Raw genomic sequence first — 25,751 nt, forward strand, 5'->3', positions numbered from 1 at the left:
TCTAGATATTGCACTAAGTTTTGCCAAATCGTATTTTATTGCATGAAACACGATTTAATAACGCTTGGTCTATCTAACCTAATCTATCTATGGAATAGTGGTTAAATACTTCTTTATCTATAAAACGATTTGATAAAAAGTTAGTTGATATATAGGGAAGGAGATATTTACACATATGAACAAACAGCTAGATATGTATTTGATATTGTTTGTTAGTGAGTCATTAATACATGAGAAATATGAAAACCTTTGGGTGGAGGTGGCAGACCAGCCTGAAGAGCTTCTTTCTCCTGCTTATCCCTGAGCTCCTGCTCTCTCTTGCTACGCTTCTCGGCTAACTTTCTTTCCAAATCAGATAGCTGAGCCGCTTTGGAAATATCAAGTTTGGTAAGCTTTTGCTGAAGCTGCTTCTCATGCTCGTCAAGGATATGCTTAGCCTGTGCTTCAGTCAACTCTCCTAAATTAGCCACCAGACAGCACAATCATTAGTGGCCACCAGATAGCACAACCATTAGTGGCCACCAGACAGCACAACCATTAGTAGCTACCAGACAGCACAACCATTGGTAGCTACCAGACAACACAACCGTTAGTGGCCACCAGACAGCACAACCGTTAGTAGCCACCAGACATCACAACCATTAGTGGGCACCAGACATCACAACCATTAGTGGCCACGAGACAGCACAACCGTTAGTAGCCACGAGACATCACAACCGTTAGTAGCCACCAGACATCACAACCATTAGTGGCCACCAGACATCACAACCATTAGTGGCCACCAGACAGCACAACCGTTAGTGGCCACCAGACAGCACAATCGTTAGTGGCTACCAGAGAGCACAACCGTTAGTGGCCACCAGACAGCACAACCATGAGTGGCCACCAGACAGACATCACAACCGCTAGGTGATGAAGAATAGCTCCAGGGGCAAGTCACCAACTGGTATAATATATTTCTTTGCAATGTCAGGAGAAATATGTGCATTTGACAAACACTTAGCAATAGATTTGGTTATACGAGTCTACCTTGCAGTTTGTCAGCGAGCTCTGATGCGGCGTCATCCAGCAGCCGCTGTCTCTCAGCATGAGCTGATTGTATTTTGACAGTCAATGCCTTCCTTTCTTCATCTAGCAAGTCTCTCTCCAAAGACATCTTCTCTGAGTTCTGATGTCGAAGAAGGTCTCCAGCGCCAGCAGAGGCTACAAAAAAACAGAAGGTTATAGGAAAGAAAGGTCTACAATTGAAGTCGGAGGCTAATTGAGAGCAGAGGCTCCAGGAAGGAAAACGCTATAGAAGAGAAAACGGTTACAAGAAGACAGACACTACAGAAGAGAAAGAGGTTACAAAAAAGCAAAAGCTATGTTAAAGAAGAGGCTATGTAAGATAAGAGGCTATGTAGGATCAGAGGCTATGTAGGATCAGAGGCAACAGAGGAGCAGAGACTACAACAGAGCAAGGAGCTATTGTATAGCCAATTAGACAAGAGCTGAAACCACATGATATAAATGGGTACATGAGATCAGATGCTATGTTAGATCAGAGGCTATGTTAGAGCAGAGGTTATGTTAGAGCAGAGGTTATGTTAGAGCAGAGGCTAGATGAAAGCAGAGATCGGAGGATCTAAGAGAACAAGCAAGAAGACGTTCAGAAGAGTTACAATAAAGATTGTCGTGAAAACGTTTAACACTTTTGTTTTGAGACGAGCAGAAATTAAATCAAGAAAAACATCTTCAAAATGTAATTTATCTGTCCATTTCATAGATTATATAATAATGCGCTACCAGTTTATCACCGATTGTAGCTTTTGTACCCAATGTATTCATATTATTTACAAATTTAATAGTTGAACAGTTTCTTAAAAGCTCTACTATTTACATGAGTAATGTTTTCATACCACCATGTACAGTGTAGGTAGAAGCAGCAACTCCCTTTGATGCAATTAGATTTCCAGATTGAGCCCTTTTAACCATCTCTTCAGTTATTGTAATATTTCCAGAGTTAAGCTTGTCAAGTATGAGCTTGAGTGACTCCACTAGTTCTGACTCTCTGCTTCCTACAAGATTATGCAAAACTTTTGCTGTTAATGAATTAACCACACGATGAGAAGCTAAAATAAACCTTCTACATACATCTCATCTAAAACCTTTCCATCAACACTTCACTAATCTACAACTCCTCTCTACACCTTCCCATCTACACTTTACTAATCTACAACTCCTCTCTACACCTTCCCATCAACACTTTACTAATCTACAACTCCTCTCTACACCTTCCCATCTACACTTTACTAATCTACAACTCCTCTCTACACCTTCCCATCTACACTTTACTAATCTACAACTCCTCTCTACACCTTCCCATCAACACTTTACTAATCTACAACTCCTCTCTACACCTTCCCATCTACACTTTACTAATCTACAACTCCTCTCTACACCTTCCCATCTACACTTTACTAATCTACAACTCCTCTCTACACCTTCCCATCTACACTTTACTAATCTACAACTCCTCTCTACACCTTCCCATCTACACTTTACTAATCTACAACTCCTCTCTACACCTTCCCATCTACACTTTACTAATCTACAACTCCTCTCTACACCTTCCCATCTACACTTTACTAATCTACAACTCCTCTCTACACCTTTCCATCTACACTTTACTAATCTACAACTCCTCTCTACACTTTCCCATCTACACTTTACTAATCTACAACTCCTCTCTACACCTTTCCATCTACACTTTACTAATCTACAACTCCTCTCTACACCTTCCCATCAACACTTTACTAATCTACAACTCCTCTCTACACCTTCCCATCTACACTTTACTAATCTACAACTCCTCTCTACACCTTCCCATCTACACTTTACTAATCTACAACTCCTCTCTACACCTTCCCATCAACACTTTACTAATCTACAACTCCTCTCTACACCTTCCCATCTACACTTTACTAATCTACAACTCCTCTCTACACCTTCCCATCTACACTTTACTAATCTACAACTCCTCTCTACACCTTCCCATCAACACTTTACTAATCTACAACTCCTCTCTACACCTTCCCATCAACACTTTACTAATCTACAACTCCTCTCTACACCTTCCCATCTACACTTTACTAATCTACAACTCCTCTCTACACCTTCCCATCAACACTTTACTAATCTACAACTCCTCTCTACACCTTCCCATCTACACTTTACTAATCTACAACTCCTCTCTACACCTTCCCATCTACACTTTACTAATCTACAACTCCTCTCTACACCTTCCCATCTACACTTTACTAATCTACAACTCCTCTCTACACCTTCCCATCAACACTTTACTAATCTACAACTCCTCTCTACACCTTCCCATCTACACTTTACTAATCTACAACTCCTCTCTACACCTTCCCATCTACACTTTACTAATCTACAACTCCTCTCTACACCTTCCCATCAACACTTTACTAATCTACAACTCCTCTCTACACCTTCCCATCCACTTCATTATATCTATCCTTCTTTATCTATTTATCTTTATCCCTTCTTCAACTCAAACCTGCATTACACAAAATTAAACTCGATTGAAATAGAAATATGAGATAATATAAATTGAGATAGAAATATGAGCAAGGCCCATATACATGTAAATGTACTAATGCCTATGGTAAGCATAGTGGAATTCTTTAAGTGATTACCTCCAAACCTTAAGGTTCGTCTATCACCTGCCCCAAGATGAATCGTAGCCTCAACATTCTTATCACCTTCAGTCACCCAAGCAGAGCCTTTTGCCCCTTGCTCAGTGACTTGAGTGATGGAAGAACTTTGCCCCATTGTTTGTGCAAACTCCGCAGGGTTCACCGTACTCAAAAGCTACAACAGTTTAATAACTGAGCACGAAAACTCATTGGATAATTACTGACAGCAGGTCAACTCACACTATGAACTTTAGAAGCAAAAGGTAGAAAATATTACTGGCTAGGAAGAGAAAATGTGAGATTGCAATGATGTAATCTTGGCTTGTTAGATACTCTCATCTAGTAATGCCATATTGTGATTGCTTGCTTGTAGTGTGCAAAGAAGCAGGCCATAACGCAGTAACACACATGATCAGTATTCAGAGCTTATGAGAGAGTTATCTATGACTAACAGTTGAATTGCACGACTAAATTACTAGGCCATGAAGAGCTGGCCAACTACAAGTAGCAGGTGTTTCCCTGGCCACTACAAGTACCAGGTGTTCTCCTGGCCTCTACAAGTAGCAGGTGTTTTCCTGGCTACTACAAGTAGCAGGTGTTCTCCTAGCCGCTACAAGTACCAGGTGTTCTCCTAGCCACTACAAGGACCAGGTGTTCTCCTAGCCACTACAAGTAGCAGGTGTTCTCCTAGCCGCTACAAGGACCAGGTGTTCTCCTAGCCACTACAAGCACCAGGTGTTCTCTTGGCCACTGCAAGTACTAGGTGTTCTCCTGGCCACTACAAGTACCAGGTGTTCTCTACCTTTTTAAGATCTTCATTCTGTTTACACATCTTTTCATAGAATCCTCTCATGTCCTCTTCGTGTTTAGCCATCTGAGCTGCTAGATGCAGGTTCTGATCCTCGAGTTTGTCATACAGAACTCTAACATTGAAGTCTTCCAGTACTGAGTCTTCTTGAGACACCGCACCTGTAGACATCGCTTTATACTTCATTATTATTATCATTATACTTCATCATCATTACTTAATCATTCTACACTATATAATCAGCAGTGTTCGCTAGATGTGGTCTCACAATACTAGTTCATAACTTTCTCTCAGCCCTTTTTTATTTTCTATGAAACGAAACAGTAGATTAGAGTAGATGTCTGAACCTACCAACAGAGCCTTCGGGTTCAGCTCGCGCTCCAACAGTCAGGGATTTAGTTTTAAAATCTTCACGGTGATAATGATCGTCGTCAAACAGAATGTAGTTTGGAATAGGTGGGGGAGCTGCTAAGCTTCGATACTTTGGTTTCCAGTGTTTCATGGGATAAATTCCTGCATTTCGTGGTCTCCAGACGATGACAAGTATGATGAGCAAGATGACAATACATGCACATCCACCTAGCAGACCTGTCAAGCAGTCATCAAGAAACAGTTTAAATGGAGCACTGAACACTAGAGAGAATATGAAGCGAAACCACATTTAGCTCAATAACTCTTCTGAACATCTTCTTGCTTCTTCTCTTAGATCCTCCGATCTCTACTCTAACATAACCTCTACTCTAACAAACGACCTTAAATAAACTTACAAACAATGAGAATGATGTCAGGCGCCTCATTAGAAGCAACTGTCTGTTTAACAGAGTTCTGTGAGAGAGTCGTAGGGGTGGCTGCCTGGATACGTGTTCTGCTGGTGTCACACGCCTCGCCATCTCCTTTGACAGACACTATCACTTCTCTGCAATAGATCAGTGACTGCATTTGTTTGTAAGAGCTGTGAGTTAGTTCATTTGTTGCAATTACGTGAGTGAGAGAGCTGATTTGATAAGCTTATATAATTCAGTATACTACTAGATGCTACTAGTCAGTACTAAACTATTATGAAAGTGAACTCAGGTCATAATACACAGAATAATTGTGCAACCCGTTACAGATTTCATACATGTAGCTTAAACATTCACCTGATTAAGGACAGCTACTGATAGACACTATTAATATGAGAAAAAAATCTTGCAGTAACAAATGATGTTCACAATAGACGAGATTTTTTTCAAAGTCAAAAATGAATATGTATTAAGACAACCAATTAGTAAACAGCTCATAACGGCTATTTAATGAAATGCGTTGTTGCTTACTTGGAAAAGTCTTGCGCATCTGCAAAAACATAGGTGCCAGGATCGGTGAAGACGTGCAGGAAGACGGAGAGGCTGATGTTGGTGTCAGTGATATAGAATTTGAGTTGTCGGAAGGCTCCGTAGTCGAAGTCTGGGTTATTGTTGTATAGGTGGTCCTTCACATAAACTGGATAGTTGCTGGTGCTGCGGTCATCGGGGTTTATGTAGACTTTGAAAGCTAAAATGTCTTCTTGCTCGAGACAAACAAGGGGGTTCCTGATTTCATTGTCTGAAGGAGTAGTCGTGTTTACGGAGAGCAGAGATCTCCTGCGCCTGGCAACGTTCTCAGTGGTTATCGAGTTAAGCGGAACTGTAACAACGAGAATAATTTGCTCAAGTTGGTAAGTAGCGGAGTATGAGTAATCAACTATAAAAGTACTGTAAAATGTCTATAAAATGCCTTGGCATTAGTAAACATCGGAACATGTCAACATAAATTATCTACTAACATGGCAAACAAATTGGTGTCAGGTTGCAGCTTACTATGAGAGTGTGCACGTGCTTACTTTGAGAGTGTGCACGTGCTTACTATGAGAGTGTGCACGTGCTTACTATGAGAGTGTGCACGTGCTTACTATGAGAGTGTGCACGTGCTTACTATGAGAGTGTGCACGTGCTTACTTTGAGAGTGTGCACGTGCTTACTATGAGAGTGTGCACGTGCTTACTTTTAATGTTTTAAATATTTATTATTCACTAAAAAGTCCATAAATTAATAGTTAAAAATATGTAAGCATTTCAGATGAAAGAAAGCTAGAAATTTATAAATTGAAAATAACTAGGTGGATAAATAGGGTCCTTATGAGCAAACCGCGTGTAGCTGACGAGCAGCATCTAGCAGAAAACCTTTTGATAAAAAGTTATTTATCCAGAGGTAATAATTGCTATTTAGTGACATACAATGAGCTGTATAGGTAATATTAGGAATATAAGTAAACAGTGAGCAAACCAAGATTGTTAACACTTTGAGCCACAAATAAACTCTCACCAGTGAGACTGAAAGCATCATCTGCTTCTGAATAGATAGAACCAGTCAGTCTGTCAGGCCAAAAGTTAAGAACGATTGTTTCACTGTCGTATGCAGGCTGCTTGTTGGGTCCAATTACTCCTGTCAGTTTCTAAAACACACATTTTTTTTCAGGTGATATGTGTTTAGCTTACTACTATTCTGGTCAGTTTCAAACCAATAGCTGAGCAGATGGTTAAATGGGCAGATGGATAGATGTGCACCCAGACTGACAAATTACCAGGTGAACAGGCAGATAGATGTGCAACCAGACTGTACAGCCGGTAAACAGATGGGTGGGTGAACAAAAGAGCAGGTAGCAAACACAAGTGGAAAGCCACACAGAAAGGTAGGCAGATATGTAGGCAGATAGGCAAACAATAAAATGGGCAGACAGACAGGTAAACAAATATATATATATATATAAATATATATATATATATGTAGAAATAGACAGCAGGTATGCAAATATATATGTAGAGACAGGTAGGCAGGTAGGCAGATATATATGTAGAGACAGGTAGGCAGGTAGGCAGATATATAGGCAGAGCCAGACAGCCAGGTAAAATTTCTTGAACACAATACAATTTCTAAAAGATTTGCTGCAAGTATGAATTAAAATGTTCACCAGATTTTAAATGCACTGGTACCATGGACCTATTAACTATACTTATATAGTTAATAGTTCTATGACTGATACTCTAAAAGCATGTTTTGAACCGCGAAATACATATTATATTTAATTAGTGATTTATTATGAAACATATGATAGACTCTGCAATGCTGTTAAGTAAAAAAAGTGATACATACAATAGTGGAGGTAGCATTGGATCCTTGAGATGTAGGATCTGTTATAACCATGTTCACCGAACCGTCATCTGCCACAGTCATAGAAATAGTGGGCTGAGTTTCTGCCACACAAACAGAATCACAGATTTCCTCAGAAGTCGTGTATGCGAAGCATGTGCACCTGTAAAGACCATTTGATTTATAGTCAGAAGGTTAGTAGTAGTGCTGCACGATATCTTTGCATGTACATTCGATTATTTGGTCTCAAAATATATCGAATATCGAAAAATATCGAACATTGGAGTTGTCTTCTTTCAATAGAAAGTTAGGCTTTAACATGAACGATATGAGAGGATATTGGTTGAAAAACAGGAGTTGTCAGCTCGTTACAATAAAGAGAAGAGACAACTCCATTTTTGCAAAATAAAATCAGCCGATATTTCGATAAAATATCGGCTTCGATATTCATATCGACTTGAAAACTGACCAAATATAAAATCGTCCACTGAAATATATCGTCATATCGAAATATATCGCGTTATCGTGCAGCACTAGTTAGTAGCTCTCTTAAAAGACATAGGTTTATAACAGTGATAGAGTATAGTTAGATAAGTTACATGGCTTTAAAAAAGGTCTGACAGATGAGCTCTTAGAGTTTTATACAGCAGCAGCCTGTTTGTAGTTGGATTTGTAATAACCAAATTTTGATTGAATTATTTTGGCCAGCCCTTTATGTAATAGTGTGCTCAGAAGTTGAGGAAAGTGCATTTCACTGGTGCCTAAGCAATTCTTTTTATAAGCATATATAGAAAAAAGTTGAGAAACCTGAACTGTTTTGTATTTCTAGCAAAGCTATAAATAAGAAATTCTGAATGCGCTCTTTTTATAATATTCAATAGAGTTCAAGAAAAGCAACATAAAAAATCGAGTGAAAAAAAAGATTTGCTGACTCTGGCACTATTATATAATAATAGCTCAACAGAATGCTGCATGTAATAGTTTTAAATTTCTAAGCAATGCCTATTAAACTAACAAAATTAGTTGTGATCACATTGCCTACAAGTAATTTTATAACTACATCTACTATATAAACGGCATTCGTTGTCTGTCTGTTTGATTGAGTGTCCGCCTTATAGAGCGGTCTTTCCTTTTATCGTCGTACGAATTTCGGTCGTACAAAGCGAACTGAATTAATATGTGTAGTAACAGTAAATAAATTATAGAGCGGTCTTTCTTTTTCCATTCGGTCGAACGAAGCCAACCGAACTAATATAAATACTAAATATCGTAATTTCGTAATATGGACTATTAACCGCTAGCTACTTTTCTCTGACGATTTGAGCCAAGCGGCTTACCTATATAAAGGTGTGGCGATTCTGTTGTTTTTCTTTCACCGCTCGAGCGCATTAACCGAAATCCCCAGTTAGCACGCTTTTTAAACAGCAAATTTTCTGCCGTGTTAAAAAGCGCCTTCCTGAGTTCTGCGGCCTATACAAAGGTGTCTATACAGCTATACAAATGTACTATTTATTAAATAAAATAAATTAACGAGTTGTTATTTGCATGCAATTAATATTTACTGCCAACGTGTACCGAGAAGGTCACGTAAACGTTTGTTTCTTGGAGCCACTGGAAAAACGCGTTTCTCACCTACTAAATTTCCACATCAAAAAGGTAAGTGTTTCTTATACGATGTTGTATTGTATATGAATTGCCACATCTCCACTACTTAATAACGTTGGATTTGCCGCTGTTCGTGATAGTGGGTCATGTTCATTTCCTTCAGCAGCCGAGTTGCTAATTTTTTTCCAGCTACGAGTAGGCCTACTGTAACTTACTATTACAGAACTTTCACGAGTACTCCGAGGGTTGCGATACGCTATTGTGAAAAGAAAGAGAGCAGCTGCTATCGACTTACTGTCACCCTGCATCAGCCATGACCAGCTATACGTCGCCTGCTCAAAAGTAGGCACACGCCGAAAACTGTTTCTTCATACGCCCGGCAGAAAAACCAAAAATGTTGTCTATCCGCAAGTGTTGCGTTGAACTAAGGGAGAGAGAGAGGGAGAGGGGGGAGAAAGGGAGAGAGAGGGGGGAGAGGGGGGAGAGAGAGAGGGAGAGAAGGGGAGAGAAAGGGAGAGAGCGAGGAGGAGAGGGGGGAGAGAGAGAGGGAGAGAGAGAGAAAGGGAGAGAGAGGGAGAGGGGGGGAGAGAGGGAGAGAGAGAGAGGGGGGAGAGAGAGGGAGGGAGAGAAGGGGAGAGAGAGGGAGAGCGAGGAGGAGAGGGGGGGGAGAGAAAGAGGGAGAGAGAGGGGGAGAGAGAGAGGGAGAGGGGGAAGAGGGAGGGAAAGGGGGAAGAGGGAGGGAGGGAGAGAGAGAGGGGAGAGAGGGAGAGGGGAGAGAGAGAGGGGAGAGAGAGAGAGAGGGGAGAGACGGAGAGAGGGGAAAGAGGGAGAGATGGAGAGAGGGAGATGTAACTGCATATTTGGCGTTGTTTTACAGTATGAAAGCCAACTCTCAATAAACCTTATGCTGCCCGTGAATCTGTTACTGTAGGCGGGTAATGCAGCTAGTAACCTTATAACTTATATAACCATATAACTATATAACCTTATAACTAATAAGGTTCGTTTTAGTGAACAATATTAGGCCATTTTACAGAGTTAGACAAAATCTGAGAATACAAGAAAGTTTGTACTATGTACGCTAAATGCCTTATGCCATAAGGCATTGCCTGTAGCATTCAGCTTTTTTAATCAGTGCATTTCATTCAATGCAGTTACACATAAGTTCATTGATGAAATGTACTTACATGTAAGTTCATTGATGAAATGCACTTACATGTAAGTGTAATAATATAATATCTATTAAAGCATTAAAACATTACATTCTACATTAGGCGATAGTAATCCTTGAATATTGTTTGTTAGATTATATCTCATTGCGTTTTTTACAGAGACTTTGATATTTAGTAGTTGTATTAGTAGTTAGTTGTGGTAGACTTTCTTGCGCATTGAAACCTAAAACCTTACCTTTACATAGCGAATTTATAAAAGTGAAGCAATTTGGAGTAAACAGTTTTATTCAAATATACAAAGTGTCTGAAATACTCTCAGATGTTTATTAGACCATCTTTCATATTCAAGACATGCTGACCGATGCAGACCAGCTACATTACTGAACAGATATTAGAGGAATCTGCTGTCTGCGACTGGAGCAACCAGTGTATAGGTGGAATGGTTTTTGTAACTACTGTTTTCAGCGGTCTAAAATATAAGTCATTACAGGAAGACACTCACCGTCCATCATTGACATCAAGTTCTCCTCCAGCACTACCACAAGCAGGAGTGCAGTCGTAAGTCAGAGGGTCGACGCACTTCCGATCTGCTGCGAGTCTGGCTTGCCCAACAGGACATCGTTCATCGACAATAGGCTGACAGTCAAGATTGGAATTGCCAGAGGAATCCTCTTGGTCGGCATTGTTATAATACACAAACCCTATGGAAGGAGATAGATGATTAGGTTTATTCACCGGTATATCTGTATATTTGAGGTATGTACAAGTATATATTCGAGGTATGTACAAGTATATATTTGAGGTATGTACATGTATATATTTGAGATATATTCACATACATATTAGAGGTATATAAAGTACATGTGTGTATTCGAGGTATATATGTGCATATATTTGTGGTATGTACATGGTTATATTAAAGATATACGTGTATATATGTATATATTTGAGGTGTGTACAGGTATATTCGGGGTATATGTATATACCGTAAAAATTTTATTTGAACGCCATGGCGAAATTGAATGAATTCTATTTTTCAACCCTTCCCCTATAGAGGTGCTTGATTAGAGATGGCATTCAAATAAAGGGTGGCATTATATTTTTCAACTAGCTTGTCAAAGTTTTGGGAAGTTAAATTTAACCATTTTATGGGCGAAGCGATGCTCATGTTGCATATAATTTACACCCTCTTTCGAGCGGATTGACATTAATGCCATTGGTCCAGCATTTTTGCTGAACCCTTTTTCATATACGTCAAAGTATCAGACCAAGTTAAACAAAAGATAACTGTGATTAAAAAATATTAGCGTGGTACTAGTAATGATTATTTTGATGGTGTCATTTTTAAAGTTTTAAAGAAGAAACCATAAAGCTTTGGAATTAGAAAACAGACACAACGCTTTTAATTTTTAAAGGCGTTTTTAAAATTTTAAAGTTAGAATGTGCCATAACAATGGCTTATACTACGTCAAACGGTGTTTCTGAACAGTATTCCCATCGTTCATCAAAATGCTCTGTCTTCAGGTAAAATAATGAACCACATTATGGATAAATCTGAAAACAATGGATATGATTTAGACCTTAGTGATTTTGAATCATAGTGTAGTTCTGATGATTGTGACGACCTATTCATCTCAGATACTTCATCACTAAAACCATGGCAACCAATACAGCAACAACAAGAAATGGTTGTTATTGATGTAACAGTCATTATTAGTACTATTTTGTAGACAATTTCCTACTGATCACTTGCTATTATGGCTTCGTAAAGATCAAAGAATGTCAAAGTGGTTCTTAATTAAAGGGTGGCATGTATTTTCAACCCTTCTTCTATAGTGGCGTTATATTAGAGGTGGCATTCAAATAAAGTTGGCATTTTAATAGAGACTTTGTGGTATGTGCGTGTGTGTGTGTGTGCGTGTGTGCGTGCGTGTGTGAACGTACATAGACATATATATTTGAGGTATATATGTGTATATTTGGAATATATGTACATGTATGATTGGGGATGAATAAGTATTGAGAATTAAGATAAAATACAATCTACTTACCAGTTTTGCAGATGCAAGAACCATCAAATGGCTGAAATGCTCTTTCTTTACCTTCACACGTGCAGACTGCGGATCCTTCTTCAGAGTAAGAACTACTTCCACAAGGCTTACAAGCCACCTGCAGTTGGACACATAACATACACACTACTGCTATATAAATCTGTAGAAGTAGGTCATATAACATACACACTACTGCTATATAAATCTGTAGAAGTAGATCATATAACATACACACTACTGCTATATAAATCTGTAGAGCACAGCCCTATGCAATGAACAACCTCGGAGTTGTCTCCCGCTACTGACCTGGCCTTCCAAATTGTTGTATGTGTCTGTAGTACAAAGAGCACAGTCTTCAGCTTTTGTAGCTCTGATCACATTGCCATATCGACCAACAGGGCATGGGAAGGGCTCGATGGAAGCAAGAGGACAGTACGAGCCAGTCGGACATGGGTTAGAATCTCCATTGCCGGTGCCTGCAATGACACAAGTGTTAAACTTCCTGACTGAAACATTTAAAACCTACAATAGTATTTAAAACAGTTTAGTATGCAGTATGTCTCCAGCAGCCACCCTCAGACATGCGAAACACAAAAAATGGATAATTTATCTTATAAATGCAAACTGAAGGTACGACTATATTCAATAGTTTTAACACCTTCAGGGCAAAAAAAGCCCGCTGGGCAGGGTTCACACGTGAGCCTCTCTGAATGGTTGCCATAAAATCCACTAGGGCAAAGTTGGCAATTTGACTCGGCGTCAGTTCTTAGCCCGTTTTCAGCCACAGGATCTCGAGCTCGAGTGCCTAGTCCGCACTTCCATGGCCATCCAGTTCCTGCGCAATCACAATGATTAATAATTTCAGGAGGAGACATGAAATATAAATATCAACTGAACCATGATAATCATTAAAGCTGACATATTTTTCGCATGTTATTATTCAGCTAATAAACATATGTAAACATGTAAGTTTATTACTCAGATAAACAGATGGTGAATATATAACTTCATTATTTAGATAAACAGACAAGAAAGAGATATGTTTATTACTCAGATAAACAGATGGTGAATATATTACTTCATTATTTAGATAAATAGTGAAGAGATGTGTTTATTACTCAGATAAACAGATGGTGAATATATTACTTCATTATTTAGATAAATAGATAGTGAAGAAATGTGTTTATTATGCAGATTAACATATGGTGAATATATAACTTCATTATTCAGATAAATAGATAGTGAAGAGATATGTTTATTACTCAGATAAACATATGGTGAATATATAACTTCATTATTTAGATAAACAGACAGGAAAAATTTGTGTTTGTTACTCAGATAAACAGATGGTGAATATATTACTTCATTATTCAGATAAATAGATAGTGAAGAGATATGTTTATTACTCAGATAAACATATGATGAATATATAACTTCATTATTTAGATAAACAGACAGGAAAGATGTGTTTATTACTCAGATAAACAGATGGTGAATATATTACTTCATTATTTAGATGAAAAATAGTGAAGAGATAAGTTTTACACTCCCTTTTAAACAATAGGAAATGGGAGGCAACATCAATTTGAGAATATCTCGTAAATGCATTTCATGACTCACACAAGACAACTAGAAAACAGCTGAACTCTTAGTAAGGATTATTGGAGGCTTCGGAATAAGCATTTTTTTGGCATTGTTGAGCCAGCTTTTAAATGTGCTGTTTGTAAATTTACATACATGTAAAAAAACAAATAATTTGGAGTTGTCGCATGTTGGAATGGTATTATAATAAAAGCTCTCTCTAATTCATGTCTAATTCATGTTTCTGAATGTCTATTTCATGTTTATCAACGTTGATAAACCAGCAACGTGAGAAAAAAGTGCTAACCTTCTGGGCAATAGTAAGGATATTCGCATCTAGTCTCATTGAAGGAACCCGATGGACAGTAAAAACCAGCACGACAAATGGGAGGTGTGCCAGTAGTTACGGGACAGTAGTGTCCTATCCTGCATGTCTCAGGAAGTGATGAGCCCTGTCAAGCCATACAGATTATAGACGAGCACATGCCGTGACTCAAACTACTATGGACCATGACTCAAACTACCGTGTACCATGACTCAAACTACCGTGTACCATGACTCAAACTACCATGTACCAAGACTCAAACTACCGTGTAGCATGACTCAAACTACCGTGTAGCATGACTCAAACTATCGTGAGCCATGACTCAAACTACCGTATACCATGACTCAAACTACCGTGAACCATGACTCAAACTACCATCTACCATGACTCAAACTACCGAGTACCATGACTCAAATTACCGTATACCATGACTCAAACTATTATGTACCATGACTCAAACTACTAGAAAACGTAAAAAAAACTGCAGTGTATTGCTAGCCAACCAACAATGTTGAACAATCCGCTGAAAAAGAACACTTGTCAGCAAGCAGTTAGGCATAAGTGTTGACCTACAACTGTTTTAATAAAATGACAATCATGACTGTCTCTCAAAGAAATAAACAAAAACATAAGTTATTTTTTCAGTAATACTACTACAAAAAGTGCTGAACTTAGTGTGAGTTTTGATGTGTGTAAATAACATGCTAGACATACAAAAGTAATGTTTTGTTCTATGGAAAGCTCTTGACAAAATACATACGTCATAAAGAAGCTACATTAATGGACTAAACTAACAGCTAGTAAATGCTCAGGTCATGTTTAAAATAACAAATGGCGCGGGAAACACCCGCGTCTACACTGACAATCTCATCAAATTATGGAAAAAAGTTGATTGAAGTCACTTACAAGAGGGCATTCATAAGTCTCCTCACACGGAATACCAAAAGCATTCTCAGTGCCATTAGGACAGTAATAGCCGTCAGGACATGGGGAGCAATCAGCCTCCATTCTTGCTCCTGTTGCATTTCTGCAATCCAAACATGACCTGTACTTCAAACCACCGAGGCATATAGAGAATATAAGCATCACTGCAGCTATGAATACTCTAACCTTGTATCCAAGATTGCAGACGTACCACAAACATACAGCTAATACTAGTGAGAGTCAATATAGCCAGCTAAGATGTGATATTGATGAAGTTTAATATAATAATTTCTAGTACCAAACACTGAAGTTTCTCTATTCGAGTATTATATGACTGTCCCTGCTATTTAGTCGACATAGTAAATCAACTGCAGCATTGCTACTATTGTTTTTAAAATAGATAATATAGCTCTGAGTTCACTTGTTTAGACTGCTGCTAGTTGTAGAGCACTAGTAGTTTTAGAGGCAATAAAACTAGTTGGTGTCAGTAAATGCTGTGTCAGTACCTGGATGTGCCTGGAGGACATATTGTTGGCTCACTGCCAGCATCGCAATAGTAGGCGATGGGGCACTCATAGTAAGTGTAGTTGTTCATTCCTGTTTCCTTGCACCAGTATCCTGACTCACACGGAAAGCAATCTCCAACCTAGCAAATGGAAGCACATGTAAATGTAGAAATGTGTGCTTAGTTAGCGAGACTACGGGATGTCAGATAGTTGGACATGACGAGATCTCTTCATAAAATAGCTAGTAGATAAACTTGCATTTCACGAATAAACACAATTAACAGGTTTTTACATTTGTTATTATAATCATACTCTATTTGAGCACAGCGAAAAAGCTTTACCTTAATGAAACACAGTTCTAATTTTTAATGAGTTTTTTAGACAAATTGATCAGCGCAATGAATCAGCAGGTATTTCTATTTAAGCTTACTTGCTCAGCACCAGGTGTATCTCTGTAATGAAGACGCGGGCACGGAATTGGACCGTAACCAGAGAGGTCACTATTTGGACAATAGTGACCAGTATCGCAAGGCTCTAGGAGAGGGCTGCCTTCCAAGCAATGATAACCTACAATTTTAGTTACAATGCGGTTAGCTGAGATTGGACAAGCGGTGACATCACCTATTGAATGTCACAGTTATATCACTGATCTTTACTATAATAAGAGCAGTGTCCGTCTGTCTGTTCATCTGCCGAAGCCATGCTAAAAGCGCTAGGAGAAAGAAATTGCCCTGCATGGGAATCAAACTTGGATTATCAGATTTCAAAGCAAGCGAGCTACCATTACACCATGCAGTCACCTTACTAATTCACGGGATAAAATATGGACATAGTTATTACTCATGACGGTCTCTCATAAAGACCGGTAAGTGTACTAATATTAATATTGTGAAACTGTCCATTTGACTAAAAATAGAGATCATAAATTTCAATAGTGAATAATGACTTATTTACAAAATCCTCTTAATATGTTAAGCTTTTGTAAAAGTTACAAAACATTAAAATATTTTGTTGTTCAAAGAACTTTGTCATATAAGACATAACAATTATAACAATTGACATTGACTGATTGTGTCGACTGGCTTACCTGGTGGACACTCCAGACAAGCGGTGCTGTTAGCCCCGCCTTCCATTTCATTTATCGTATGCTCCGGACAAGCTACAGGAAGTTCTGATCCTTCAGGACAGTAGGAACCCGCTGGACAGCGTCCAGCGCATGTAACATCTGGACAAGTGTACCGTGGGTCCGGTGCAGAACCTGACGGAGTTGGACTTTCAGAGCCGGACAAACAGAAGAAACCAGCTTCACAAGGTCCGGTCACCTCACCTTCTCTGCATCATTAGAGGTTTTGGTAAAAATGCAAGGCAAATAGGTAGCAACTGAAAGTGCATTTGCAAATCCATGACTAATCCACGACTAATCCACGACTAATCCACGACTAATCCATGACTAAAGAATTATTTAGAAACCTCAGAATCACTCATTACTAACCAAATAGTAAAAAGCAAGATGCACTGAGCTTTGTTGTATCATATCTAATTATATACCATGTATTACATGTATGTGCTAGGTTATTATATATAATTATGTATCATGTATTATGGGCTATTTTATTATATCTAACTAAATACCATGTATTATGCGCAAAGTCAACAGTGTTGCAGTGTCATCAGGATGACATTCCAGTTTGGCAGCAACATACAGCTCAAGGAGAAGAACAGTTAATTGTACACCAACCTGCAGTAAGACCCGGGAATGCAAGGTTTGCATTGTGATACAGATTCATAGCCTTCTGTAGTGTTTGAAGTGTAGGTGCCATTTGGACATCGGGTCGGTTCAAAAGAGCCCGAGGGGCAATAGCTGAATGCTGGGCAGATCACAGGGTTAGCATCATTGGCACCAATTGGGCAATAGTAGCCCTTTTGGCACTTATCACAGCTTGACTTTCCTTGGTTGAGTTGGAAAGTACCAGGTTCGCATTTAACAGGGTCAGCCGTTCCTTCGGGACAGTAGAACCCTAGTCACAAGTGAGAGAATTAAACATAGAATGCTAAGGAGCTGTGAATCTGTTGCATACCCCAAAGAGGACTAGCTAACTCAACCCATTCAACAATTATTGGCAAATGAAGGAGAATAAGATGAGTGGAAAGCTATGCAGAAGCCTACCTTCAGGACACAAGAATCCGAAAGGACTCGGGTCAGATATAGTAGAGTTAGAGGGGCAATAGTATCCAGCGTTGCAGAGTCCAGTAGGTGAGCTCAATCCTTCGTTCTCACAATAATTCCCACCTTTGCATGGAGAGCAATCAGATGCCGATTTAGCGCCTACAGAAGATGTAGCTTATCAGATAGCAGAATTCCTTTGTTTTGATGTTCACTTGCAATACACCTGATGACAAGTGTTACCAGTTGTGTTTCACCTGATGTTCACTTGCAAAACACCTGATGACAAGTGTTACCAGTTGTATTTCACCTGATGCTCACTTGCAATACCCCTGATGACCAGTTGTGTTTTATCTGATGTTCATTTGCAATACACCAGATGACAAGTGTTACCAGATGTGTTTCACCCGATTTTCACTTGCAATACAGCTGATGACAAGTGTTACCAGTTGCATTTTGCCTGATGTTCATTTGCAATACACCTGATGACAAGCGTTACCTGTTGCATTTCTGTAAGTTCCTACTGGGCAAAGAAGAGGAGAACTGGTGCCATTGGGACAATACATTCCCACCGCACATGGTCCATTTCTTGTGTAGTTACCATATGGCGATGGGTTTGGTCGGTCAGCATGTCCTTCACAGTAGTATCCAGCATCACACGGTCCTAAGGAAAGAAACCTTTTTTCATCAGTAAGTAAGGAGGAATTTCTAGATACAAGATAGGAGTTGTGTGTTTATAACAAGCGTATTAAGTAGTAGCTATCCTTTGACTGAAGACAAGTACTCAGTGTTGGCAGACGCTGTTTTGGAGATATGGCGGTATAGAAGAACCTAATAGTATTATACGTATTTGCAAATACTATTCTCACTATTTCATCACAATAGGCTTATTATGATGATCACCTACTGAGAAAGAAGCGAGATTAAAACAATAAGTGGTGAGAAAGACTGCTAATGTTCTGAGGAACTAAAAACTCTGACCTTTGGGTGAGTTCAAACAATTCACCTGCGATAACTAAATGATCACTAGCAAAATTTACTAGATGTATGAAATGCAAACTTTCATAATAAAGAAATAGTACCGGTAAGTTATATTATAACATCAGTTAGTCAGCAAGCGGGTAAGTTATGTGGAAAAAAGAGGAAAAGGTAGCTAAAGATAAAAGTAAGGTAAAATGTACAGAAGCTTTGATGAGTTATTAGCGTAGCAGATAAACAATGAGAGGAAACAACTCTCTCTAATGCTGGGTAAGTCGATGAAAAGATTCACCTGTAATAATTATGCAGTAAAACTGCCATATCACAATGTTAAAAGATTATTTATTATATACAAACCTGTTGGAATGACATTTCCTGAGCCTTCACAGTAAGAGCCAGGAGAACAATCTGTACACTGAGATTGCATGGCTAGTCCAGTGCCTGGGTTATAGGTACCTTCAGGACAACCAATTGGATCTGTGCCCTCTAGACAGTAGTGCCCTGCAACCATTCCAGATTAGAAAAATGTAGCAGAGATGCTGAACTGATTTTATGAAAGTTATATGAATACTGGTTTATACAGAAACAATACAGGCTAATATGACTAAAATGGCAATTAGATGGTCTATCTGATCTTCATGGTGTATGACAACATGTCACTGCAAAAATGTTTGATGTTTAAAGCTACGTTCAAACCAGCTGATTTCAGGCTAATTATCTGCCCAGTTTTTCCACTGACCAAGAATCGCATCGTGTAAGGAGAGCAAACGAACCCGAGACCAATTTTGTATCGAGAGAAATTTTATTGGGTAGTGCCTGATCGATGACCGATTCTAGGCTGATTTTCCAATTTGAGTAGCCAATGAAATTACTTTCGCAGCGAGTCACACATTGTCATTTCAAGTGAACACCCTATTGTTTTCACATTTGTGCATGTTTTTGTCATAGCTTCACTCACGAGTAATATTTAGCTTGAATATACCCTTCAGGAGTGCTCGCATAATAATTGAAGCATCTGCTTTAATTATTATCCTGTTGCTATAACAGTTGAAAAAGATGATGTCAGCAAAAGACATCCTATATAAGATGTCCTATAAAGGTTCCTATAAAGATGTCCTTCTATAGTTATCCATTATTCGTGAAGAGCTGAGATGATGCTAGCAAAAGACCGTCATTCTATAGTTATCCATCATTAGTGATGAGCTGAGATGATGTTAGCAAACGATCGTCTTCCCTATAGTTATCCATTATTAGTGATGAGCTGAGACGATGTTAGCAAATGATCGTCCTCCCTATAGTTATCCATTATTAGTGATGAGCTGAGATGATGTTAGCAAACGATCGTCTTCCCTATAGTTATCCATCATTAGTGATGAGCTGAAATGATGCTAGCAAAAGACCGTCCTTCTATTATAGTTATCCATCATTAGTGATGAACTGAGACGATGTTAGCAAACGATCGTCCTCCCTATAGTTATCCATTATTAGTGATGAGCTGAGATGATGTTAGCAAACGATCGTCCTCCCTTTAGTTATCCATCATTAATGATGAACTGAGATGATGTTAGCAAACGATCGTCCTCCCTATAGTTATCCATTATTAGTGATGAGCTGAGATGATGCTAGCAAAAGCTTGTCATCCCTATAATTAGCCATTATTAGCAATGAGCTGAGATGACGCTAGCAAAATATTGTCCTTCTTATAGTTACTCATTGTTAGTGATGATATCGGCAGTGAAAAATAATCAGCTAACTTGCTAAAAACGTCCACAAGAAACATTGTACGAAATAGATGACAAAATGCAAAGCATGACTCACTAAAAATATATCAGCTGAAGTAATCTTAGGCTACAAATAGATTCTGGCAAAATCATCTACTCTCAGTTCAAACCCGACCTGGTATAAACCAAAAAAAATCTGGCTGATAGCTCCTACAGAATTGTTCAAAGATCGGCCACAATAACTCGTTTTGCAAATCAGCTGGTGTGGATGCAGCTAACACTGCAGTGTTTATGAACTGATAGTTTTTTCTTGGCGTGGTTTATGAGTAACGCGTAAATTAATATACTTATTTTACCTTCTTTGCACTCGAGTGCTCTTGTCATATTCGCATATGGACACATATAGCCTGCTGGACAAATTGTACAATCATCCTGACCCAAGGAACTTTGGTAGGTTCTTATCGGACAACCGAGCTCTATTTGAGTACCCTGAGGGCAATAATGTCCGGTTGGACACAGATATCCTTCTGCTGGATCTGTTGGAGTCGGAGTTGAACTTCCTCCGGAACATACGTATCTGTAAAGTCAATTTTAGTCTGATAGAAATGCATTTAGAAACCTTCAATTCTTATTACGTACCACCTGTGATCACATAAACTAAATAATTAATTACACTTGGCTACAATCGTTCTAAAAAAGCAAGATAAAAACTAATTATTAGTTTACAATCAGTCAAGTAGGAATATATTAACTAAACACCAGGCTACACTCAGTTTAAGTAGGAATATATTATCTAAACACCAGACTACAATCAGTCTAAGTAGGAATATATTAACTAAACACTAGAATACACTCAGTCTAAGTAGGAATATATTGACTAAACAACAGACTACACTCAGTCAAAGTAGGAATATATTAACTAAACACTAGACTACAATCAGTCAAAGTAGGAATATATTAACTAAACACTAGACTACACTCAGTCTAAGTAGGAATATATTAACTAAACACCAGACTACCCTCAGTCTAAGTAGGAATATATTGACTAAACACCAGACTACACTCAGTCTAAGTAGGAATATATTAACTAAACACTAGACTACACTCAGTCTAAGTAGGAATATGTTAACTAAACACCAGACTACACTCATTCTAAGTAGGAATATATTAACTAAACACCAGACTACAATCAGTCTATGTAGGAATATATTGACTAAACATTAATGTACAATGGATAGTCAATATACACTTGTAAGTAAAAATATATCAATTAAACATCTGCTTACAAGCAAATCTATGCACGAATAACGAATATATAAAGTAAGCATCAGACTACAATTATTATAGACCCCAATAGATATACAATATATATGTATAATTATTGTATGTGTATGCTACAATAGATTTAAGGCCAAATAGGTATTAGATTTCTATATATCTCCCTTCTAAAAAAATTAGTTTGTTTATATTGGATCATGTGAAGATATGAAAAAATTATAAAAAAGTCTATATTACTGACTGATGCAGAAAGACAAAGTTGATTATCTTCTACATATTATAGCTTACAGCAGATGAGCCATAATAACTGGGTTTCCATGCTTTGAATGGATTTGGAGTTGACCTCTGACAATGAATTCTCACCCTACCATTCCAACATTTCAGAGTTGCACTATATCGACCTTTCCAAGACTAGCGATGTACTCCGTAACACAGAACGCGTTAAAGTAGACTCGCTTTCGGGTCATGGTAACTTTTGAATTCGCACTTCATACACTTGTTGCACTAACTCAGCCAGGATGCCTGATCAAAAATGTGATTTGTTTTTCTTATTGCTGCCCTGTATATATTACAAAACAGCAGCAGAATTTACTACATGCTATAGAGTTATTACTTCAGAGGTTGCATGAATGACAATCACTTTTGTGATGACGATGAATTCTCTAATGAATTGAATAGGAAAAGCCTCTATTTGCAGGAAAGTGTGATATTAGCAACATAAATAATGTAATCAAAACAAAAAGTTGGATATTACAGGATGTTGTAACCATAAACCATAAAATAAATAAAAAAAAGTAATGATCTCGTTATCATCATATGAGCAACCCAACGTTTGCGAGAGTAGTTAGAAGAGACTCGCATGGTGTGTCATGAAATGCACTGACTCTTTTCACCTCTACTGGAGAGAGCTTAGCTGAATTTTATCGATTCGAATCCATTTGCAGTGAGCATTTTTGTGATGCCGAATAGGGGTGTCAATGTTCTCGCAAATTTAATGAAGCAGAATGGCGTCTAATTCTTTCGGATTTTGCCGTTTTTATGATCCTGAGTGGAAGATATTCCAAATACATGCGAAGCATAGAAACCCAGTAAATAATAGACCAAGTACTTGTGTGACAGGTCAGTCTAAGCTAACCAACTATAAGCCGATGCTACTAAAGATTATAAAGGACTAACCCAGCTGAGCACTCTGGAGCTGCTTCTCCTTTAGTATAGTGTTCATATGGGCAATAACGGCCAGGAGGGCATGGCAAACAGTCTGCAAGCTCGGACATGCCATTAAATAACGAGTAGGTTCCGGGAGGGCAGGGCTCCGGGGCAGCCGTGCCGTTAGGACAATAGTATCCTTTTGGACAGATGCTATTCTCATCCCAGAAGCTTCCAGAAGCATTTATCTACAAAGGAAAACCAGAATATAAGATGTAGAGTTTTGTCAAATGAGACTTAAGAAAGATGCAGGGTGGAACTAAACAGTCGACACAATGCACTGAGCAGCCAATTATGTAAATGAGTGTTAATCTGTAGCAAATTTAACGCAAAGGTAACTGTGTGTATGATCCATGGTAGGCAAACCTGTGAAATCCATTTCGGAGTGTAACAAGCATCAACAAAAATGCTCTAATGAATAGTTATAAAGAGTTATAAAGCTCTTAACAAAGTCTCAAGGTACGTTCACACCAGGACAACTTGTCGATGTTACTTCAATACCTCTCAAGTCGGTTTGGTGTAAAACATGAATCGGTTGTAAAAACTGCTTCGTTTAAGTCACCAACGCAAAATTGGTGAAATGCTGCATACTACGTTCGTCAGTTTTTTACGGTCGTCATTGATGGAGTACAACAAGAAATTGATCAATCATATCTCTCAATAGCGCCAAAAATACAAGCATAGAAAAATGGTGGTGTATTCCGTTCTCCCAAGGATCAGTTGAAAATGGCATTAAAATTGATAAATACTAAGCAACTAATCACTGAATTTCAGCACAACATAGTAGATCATCGTTGTCTTGTTCAATCATTACAGAAACCTATGCTAGACGAACTAAATTATAACTATTAATTTACTAATTGCTATAAAAACTTCTGTAATAGTTAGCATGAATATGATATGCAGCAGCGGGGTGACTTCTTTTTGCGTTTATGGTGATAAGCTGTCAAAACGGAATGGATATCAGTATTGTATTTCATTGGCTAAAAATGGTGATCCATTTTGTGTAGTTGGAGTTTGAGTTGGTTTGGTGTAAGGTCTTTGCAAAAACGTATTTCAAGTATTAACCAGACTAGAAGTTGTTCCCCCTCCAACTCTCTCAGTGGAAACAACTCCGCCAAATAATCCTAGTGTAAATGCACCTTAAACATTAAGTTGATAAAATTAGATATTGATGATATATTGTTGTTCTAAGCCTCAGCTAAAGTACAACCACTACTTAAAGTTACAATATTCAATTGTAAAATTCTGCCGTTTTAGTGTGAGATAAAAATCTACCGAATGATTGAGAGGTGTGGCCGAGAATGAGGATAGAACACAATAAAATCCTGCTTGACAATCTCCTGAAGGAAGTTCGAGGCCTTCTTCTCCACAATACATTCCTGGGTCACATTCTTTGCAGTCGGTAATAGCGTCTCCTCTGTCCCTATCTAAATAGCTACCAGCTGGGCATGGATTAGTCAACATAAGACCCGTACCCTCAGGGCAGTAGTATCCGACAGGACATGGGTCAGGGAATGTCACGGGATGTCCTAAAATATTAAACAACAACGGATCTTCAACCTCACAAAGTAGAATCAATGCAATTGGCTGTTCAATTGTGCAATTCATAGTGTTGCTAGACTAAATAACATTTGCAAGCATCTCAATTAAGCAAAGCTGAGACTACACATCACACAATGAAAGAGATATTTTAGATCAATCATCTACCAGCATAAGCTCACAAAAATATTCACATCACAATCAGTTTAAACTGAGGATAATATGACAAAATTTTGGCTGGTATGCTAAGCAAGCAGCACAGACTTTGGAAACAAACATTAGAGTGACGTTTTGATTAAATGGGTTGAGAAACATCAGATAGCTAAGGTAGACTAATAAAACTGATATGGAATTGCTAGCATACAGAGAGAAAGCAGCTACCATTAGTTAGCTAATATACAGGCAAATAGTCACTATTGTATAGCTAAGACACAGACTGAGAACGATCACTTTTAGATAGCTGGGATGCAGATAGAAAACAGTTACTACTAGATAGCTGATATACAGACCGAGAACAGTTACTACTAGATAGCTGATATACAGATCGAGAACAGTTACTACTAGATAGCTGATATACAGACCGAGAACAGTTACTACTAGATAGCTGATATACAGACCGAGAACAGTTACTACTAGATAACTGAGATACAGACAGAGCACAGTTACTACTAGATAGCTGAGATACAGACAGAGAACAGTTACTACTAGATAGCTGATGTAAAGACTGAGAACAGTTACTACTAGATAGCTGATATACAGACCGAGAAAAGTTACTACTAGATAGCTGAGATGCAGATAGAGAACAGTTACTACTAGATATCTGAGATAAAGACAGAGAACAGTTGCTACTAGATAGCTGAGATACAGACAGAGAACAGCTACTACTAGATAGCTGATATAAAGACCGCGAACAGTTACTACTAGATAACTGAGATACAGACAGAGAACAGTTACTACTAGATAGCTGAGACACAGATAGAGAAAGTTTACTACTAAATAGCTGAGATACAGAGAGAGAACAGTCACTA

At 38.4% G+C, this 25,751-nt stretch overlaps 1 protein-coding gene across 1 annotated transcript in view; it reads right to left on the minus strand.

The window, feature by feature from the left end:
- LOC137386781 (uncharacterized) overlaps nt 1-25,751 on the minus strand; it is a 168,532-nt gene that overhangs the window by 21,839 nt on the left and 120,942 nt on the right. The window contains 26 exon segments of the mRNA XM_068072928.1: nt 248-457; nt 1,030-1,203; nt 1,899-2,057; nt 3,699-3,873; nt 4,501-4,667; nt 4,858-5,094; nt 5,274-5,422; nt 5,820-6,168; nt 6,846-6,975; nt 7,674-7,833; nt 10,950-11,148; nt 12,499-12,616; nt 12,805-12,974; nt 13,157-13,333; nt 14,387-14,531; nt 15,311-15,431; nt 15,835-15,974; nt 16,265-16,401; nt 16,922-17,166; nt 17,573-17,852; nt 18,002-18,160; nt 18,498-18,662; nt 19,334-19,477; nt 21,054-21,274; nt 23,152-23,369; nt 24,460-24,713. Of these exon segments, the coding sequence (XP_067929029.1) occupies nt 248-457; nt 1,030-1,203; nt 1,899-2,057; nt 3,699-3,873; nt 4,501-4,667; nt 4,858-5,094; nt 5,274-5,422; nt 5,820-6,168; nt 6,846-6,975; nt 7,674-7,833; nt 10,950-11,148; nt 12,499-12,616; nt 12,805-12,974; nt 13,157-13,333; nt 14,387-14,531; nt 15,311-15,431; nt 15,835-15,974; nt 16,265-16,401; nt 16,922-17,166; nt 17,573-17,852; nt 18,002-18,160; nt 18,498-18,662; nt 19,334-19,477; nt 21,054-21,274; nt 23,152-23,369; nt 24,460-24,713 (4,803 nt within the window).

The sequence above is a fragment of the Watersipora subatra genome, chromosome 1, assembly GCF_963576615.1.
Source record: "Watersipora subatra chromosome 1, tzWatSuba1.1, whole genome shotgun sequence".
Taxonomy (NCBI): domain Eukaryota; kingdom Metazoa; phylum Bryozoa; class Gymnolaemata; order Cheilostomatida; family Watersiporidae; genus Watersipora; species Watersipora subatra.